The sequence below is a fragment of the Sinocyclocheilus grahami genome, unplaced genomic scaffold (assembly GCF_001515645.1).
Source record: "Sinocyclocheilus grahami isolate Dianchi unplaced genomic scaffold, SAMN03320097.WGS_v1.1 scaffold53.1, whole genome shotgun sequence".
NCBI lineage: Eukaryota > Metazoa > Chordata > Actinopteri > Cypriniformes > Cyprinidae > Sinocyclocheilus > Sinocyclocheilus grahami.
The window spans coordinates 38,977-45,153 of record NW_015505232.1 but is presented as its reverse complement, the minus strand read 5'-3'; the positions used below and the strand labels follow the sequence as shown (position 1 = coordinate 45,153).

The 6,177-nt window shown below is 34.2% G+C and overlaps 1 protein-coding gene and 1 pseudogene across 1 annotated transcript in view; both read right to left on the bottom strand.

The window, feature by feature from the left end:
- LOC107583411 (olfactory receptor 10G4-like) overlaps positions 1-434 on the bottom strand; it is a 2,186-nt gene extending 1,752 nt beyond the window's left edge. The window contains exon 1 of the mRNA XM_016269613.1: positions 52-434. Within this exon, the coding sequence (XP_016125099.1) occupies positions 52-434 (383 nt within the window). The remainder of the gene's footprint in view (positions 1-51) is intronic.
- Positions 435-3,006: 2,572 nt separating this feature from the next.
- LOC107583409 (olfactory receptor 10G4-like) lies at positions 3,007-3,929 on the bottom strand (annotated as a pseudogene).
- Positions 3,930-6,177: the final 2,248 nt, after the last annotated feature.

Genomic DNA, 6,177 nt, shown 5'->3' with positions numbered 1-6,177 from the left:
AGCAGAAATGTTCGTGAATTTGTTACAATGCTGTGGTATCTCAATGGAAACCTAATTGCAATAAGTCGATCTATTGCCATTAATGTCAGAGCCATGCACTCTGTGATATCACCAAGATGATAGAAGTATGTCCTTGAGATACACGAATAGTATGAAACAGTTTTAATCTCAGCCAGCAGCACTGAGATCATGGTTGTGCTGCAGGTTGAAGAGAACATTATGTCAACAACAGCTAGATTACAGATTAATATGTACATCGGTTTGTGTAAATGTCTGTTAGTCGAGATGATACACAGATTGATGCCGTTCCCAAGCAATATGAGCATGTAGGTTATTAAGATGAGGAATCCGAGGAGCTTTTGGTTCTGCAGGTGATCAAATCCAGTGATTATAAAGCCGTCTACATTTTTCACAGAATAATTTTCATTTGCCATTTTTTAATCAGCCACTTCCTAATATACAAATATTTTAAAATACAGTTAGTACAGATGATAATATTAAGTCAATTAGAGCCTCAACGTACTCATATATGCACAGAAAAAAAGCTCCTATGAAGGAAAATGGCAGAAAGATGCAGACAGCGTCTGTAACTCCAAGGTGCTGAAAACTCTGAAAGTTGAAATATAGTTTTATCAGAAATACAAAAAGGGTTTCATGCATTCTTAAGAATAAATTTTTTTTTAATGTAATATAATTGGTCCTTTTCTTCCTTAATTCCAGTCAGAGTACTTTAAAACAAATAAACTGTCTGAGATAGCCAGATAAACATATGACTGAAATCCTGCCATTTATATTTTACTGTGTGACAGATACGTCATGGTTTCCTAGCAGCCGTGATTGAGTAAATAGGACTTCAACAACATAGAAAGTCTCTCAAGTATATTTTATGGCTAAACAAAAACATATATCTGACAACATTACAATGAATTAACCTATTATTTAATTAGACATGATTGGGAGATAGGGGTAGTTTGTCACACAAGGATAAAGGGGATATATCTCTCTTGTCTCATTCTTTGTGTTAAACACTTGTCTTTAGTGTATTGCATCGCCTTAATCGCTTCAAAAATCTAATTAGGCATGTTAAATAATGGTTAAATGTTAACCGATTTGTAATATTGGACCCGAAACGATTCTAGTCAATGAGATTGCTAATTACAGAGACTGCACTGTAAACCATAATGTATAGACCATCTTATTAATATACACAAGGGCCTTCTTAATGTTCAGTTAATAGCTGAGCTGATAATGTTCCCTGTAGTGTTTGAGATCCCATTACACAAATGTTTTAATAGAATCAGCTGCTGGGAATGGGGGTCAACAGATGGTATTTTATGTTGATTTGCTTTATTTATATTATTCATACACAGCAGAAATACACAATGCATCTGCAAATATTTTATATTTCACATTACATTAAAAATGTATACTAATACTGCGATTTAGAAAAAACAAACAAACATAAGTATTCTTTGTTTCAAAAACAAAATGTCTGCTTTGGCCTTGTCTCTAACATGAGCAAGAGCATCAAAAAACACATGCAGCAACAACATCACAATCTAAGAATTCACATCATAGCTCTTTCATGGTCAGTCTATTGAACCTGGCTTTTAATGATTAGTTAAATTTTTTGCCTAATGCAGCAAGACCACTGAGCCAGGTCAGAAAAATAAGCAAAAATGTTCGTGAAATTGTTACAATGCTTTGGTACCTCATTGGAAGCCTGATCACAATAAGTCGGTCTATTGTTTTTTCCTTTAAAAATGCAAGGTGCAGACAGTGGAATGAGGAAAAAAAATGCAAATTCTTGAGACGTGTTTTTTAAAAGTTGAACTTATTTTAACTTGAGTGCTGTTTTTTTAGAATGCTTTAAGTCATGTGAGATGCTTTATATTTTCATGCGCAAGGTGCTGCAGAAGTCGCAAGCACATTCTGACAGACCAATCAGAATTGGTCTGCCCCAAGCATGTGCTCTCTGACCAGGGATCGAATAAAGCTTTATATCAGCATAGCTGTGATTGCCTACGGCATTTGGCTTATGGCCTTGTGGCTGCAGCCAAATCACAGCTGTGCTGACATAGAGCAATACTGCATGGCTGCTCGTGTGATATTGCTTACATATAGCCCTATCCTCCATATTTTGCAATGTGGAAGTAAGCTGTTTTCATTGAATGTGCGAAACTACTGATTTATTAGCCACTATAGGTAAATAACTAGAAGAATAAGAATGAGCAGTAAACTTTAAAACTATTTGCACTACAAACCATTGAGTTTATGAACAAAATGCCATTGCGTTATAAACTGTTTTTGTACAGGTAATATAACTGGAAGCAAATGTCACCAGAAGCTTTGAACATTTAAATTACAAATGGCTGCTTCCACTCTTACCTTAAAAATAATTTCCATCTAGTTCTGTAGAATAGATTGTAGCTTAGCAAGCTAAATTTTTTCAGTTGCTTCCCAGAAGTGACTGGGACAGAGTCACAATGCTTTTCACCTTACACAAGGGTCCCCTTAATGATCCATTATTAGCTGAGCGGAGACGTGCTTTAGATCCCAGTGCACAAATGTTTTATAGAATCAGTAACTGACATTATTGTTGGGCCTGAGGGACAACGGACTTAATTTAATGTTTATTATGATTAATATTATTTATGCTTCACATACACAGTAAGTTTCACATACAAAGATGAAATACACAATACATCTACAAACAGTTTTGTTTCACAGGTAGGCTATTTGTCAATGCATAGAAAGTCTTTTTGTTTAACATTTCAAATTTCTGCCAAGTCTGTCAATATAAAAATAAGCAGAGCTCCAAATATTTTCCCTATTTTCTTTTGCTTATTTCTTTCTTTTGCTTATTTTGAAAACAGACAATTCAACATCAGCATGTCTATGCTTTGGCCTGTAGTTTCTAATATGAGCAGGAGCATCACAAACATTATAAAAACAAGCAACATCATCACAATCAGAATTAAGACAATAAAGCTATTGAAATTAACTTTAAATGATGTGGTACTCTGCTAATCGTTTCCTGATCTCTTTAGTTCTGGTGCAATAAACAGTGGGATTTATTAATGGAGGGATTAGAGAGGCTACAATCAAAATTGCATTTCGCTCTGTTAAATTTAGCACAACTCCTATTCGAGTTAGTAAAATAGAGACCAGCTTTGGTGCGTAATAACTAAACAAGACAATGAGGTGACTGGAGCAAGTGCTGATCATTTGCTTTTTGCTTGAGTTATTGGTCAGTTTAGTCACACTATATGCCAGGAGAGCATAGGTACACAGAATAAAAGGAAACTGTCCACACAGTAGCCACAGACTTATCATTACAGGTATGAAAAATATGGTTCAGGATCAACACAAGCAGCTCTGATCAGGGAAGGATGATCACAGAACACATATCTGATGACAGGCTGACGACAGTATGGAACACTGTCTACCATTGATGCCATAAAACCTACAAAAGCAAAACCAATGAGCCAAGTCAGAAAAATAAGAAGACATGTTCGTGAATTAGTTACAATGTTGTGGTATCTTAATGGAAGCATTATTGCAATAAGTCGATCTATTGCCATTAATGTCAGAGCCATACATATTGTGATATCACCAAGATGATAGAAGTACATACTTGAGATACAAGAGTAGTATGAAATAGTTTTAATCTCAGCCAGCAGCACTGAGATCATGGTTGTGCTGCAGCTAGAAGAGAACATTATGTCAACAACAGCTAGATTACAGATTAATATGTACATCGGTTTGTGTAAATGTCTGTCAGTCAAGATAATACACAGATTGATGCCGTTCCCAAGCAATATGAGCATGTAGGTTATTAAGATGAGGAATCCGAGCAGCTTTTGGTTCTGCAGGTGATCAAATCCAGTGATTACAAAGCCATTTAAAGTGTAATTTTCATTTGCCATTTTCAATCAGCCGCTTCCCAACATACAAATATTTTAAAATACAGTTAGTACAGATGATAATATTAAGTCAATTAGATCCTCGATGTACTCATATATGCACAGAAAAAAAGCTCCTATGAAGGAAAATGGCAGAAAGATGCAGACAGTGTCTGTAACTGCAGGGTGATGAAAAGTCTGAAAGTTGAAATATAGTTTTATCAGAAAAACAAAAAGAGTTTCATGCATTCTTAAGAATAAAAAAGAATATATAATGTGATATAATTTCTTGTCCTTTTGTTCTTTAGTTCCTCTATTTTAAAATTCCAATTAGAGTACTTTAAAATAGCATAAAATAAACTGTCTGAGATGCACCTCTCATCATAAACATATGACTGAAATCCTGCCTTTTATATCTTAATATATGACAGATAGGTCATGGTTTCCTAGCAGCTGTGATTGAGTAAACTTAGGATTTCAACATAGAAAGTCTCTCCAAATATTTTTTGTGGTTATACACACACACACACAAAAGAAAAAATACCTCCAACAATACCATACTGCATTAATCTATTATTTAAATAGACATGATTAGGAGATGGAGTAGTTTGTCACACAAGTATAAAGGGGCTATATAACTACATGGTAGATAAAAAAAATCATTTTAAAGTCATGTTTTTGGTAGAAATTTTTATATATATTTAAAGAAAAGTGACATTTTAAAAAAATGTCTGCGTAGAGAGGATGTTTTCCCAACTTTTATATATTGTAATTTCATGGAATAACAGTTTCTTTATATTTTTATTGAGGCAAGTTGTCACTTGTTTACTGTATGTTACATATTATAGACATTTTCCCAAAACAACAGTTTTATGTTTATATGTTACCTGTTTTGTGATATATAAACTGTTTCAACCATTCATGTTTTCAAAATATTTCAAATATAAAATATTTTAATTTAGCTTAAAAACATATAATAGGTTATTTAATGGCAGGTTTCATTGTGACAACCTACCCCATATAGAGTGACAACACACGGATGTTATTAGTTTACAAGGAAAATTAATGATTTTAACATAGTCCATGTTACTATAAAATTAGTTTTAGTATCCCCATTATAATTCATCAACTGTAGATGGACTTGGGTACCTCTTAGCTTGAGGAAATTATTTCATTAGAGTTGTGAAATTTTAAAAATGACCTCTGCAGGACAGTGACAAAGACCAGGAATTATTTTTGTTTTCTGTTATTTTTTGTTAAGTTCCATGTGACCTCTGTCACCTCTGTGCCTGTTTTCTTGTGGGTACATTGCAAGTCACACTCCACTTGTTTTTTTCCCTGTTGCTTCACACCAGACTGAAATCTCTCAGGCTCCACATGAACCTCTCCACAGGTTTACCTAAACAAGCACAGTGCTATTAGCAGGGTAATTAACATGCTACTCATTATCCTTTGGAACAAATGCCTCATATTTAGATGATGCAACACTTGTTGGTTACTACACATCCTCATCACACACATTTGAGTGCAGACTATGAAAACCTAAAATAACAGACACAACATATTATGAATAAACAAGCTAGTAGCTTAATAATACAATGTCATCAGCTGATGACTGTCATAGGTAATACATGTACGAAATGTGAAACTTTACACATACACTAGCCACAGAACACAGTAAATAATTTACTACAATAGCTATAATTTATTAAAAAGGCAGGAAACCTGAGTTTCTCATGTGTAAAACACATGAGAATCTGTTCTCCATATATCTGTTCTCCAATAAATCTGTTATTTCCATACTTTTTGAGGGCGAAGGCCATCCTTCACAGTGTCTAGTTTCTAGATAGCAAAGAACTTCTCTATATTTCCAAAATGGAGTATCTTTTTAGATACTAAGATTGCCTTTTCATTTAAAATATTTCGAAGATACAGTAGGCCATCATGAAGCAGCAGCACAACAGTTTCTCCTCTCTATGGGTCACTGATTTTTCTGGTGTATCTCACATTAGATACTATTATATATTTCTGTTTTATGTCTACATTATTACTGTGCTTGGAAACTATTTTCTTATGATTGTGATTATTGTGGACCGAAATCTTCACACACCTAAATATATTGCTGTCTTTAATTTAGCACTGACAGACATTTGTGAGAGTACTGCTGTGATCCCTCAGCAACTGGAAGCATACATGTTTGGAAATCAGTTCATTCTGTATGGATTGCGCATGTCCCAAATGTTTTTCAATTGTGTTATTTTTGCAGTGCAAT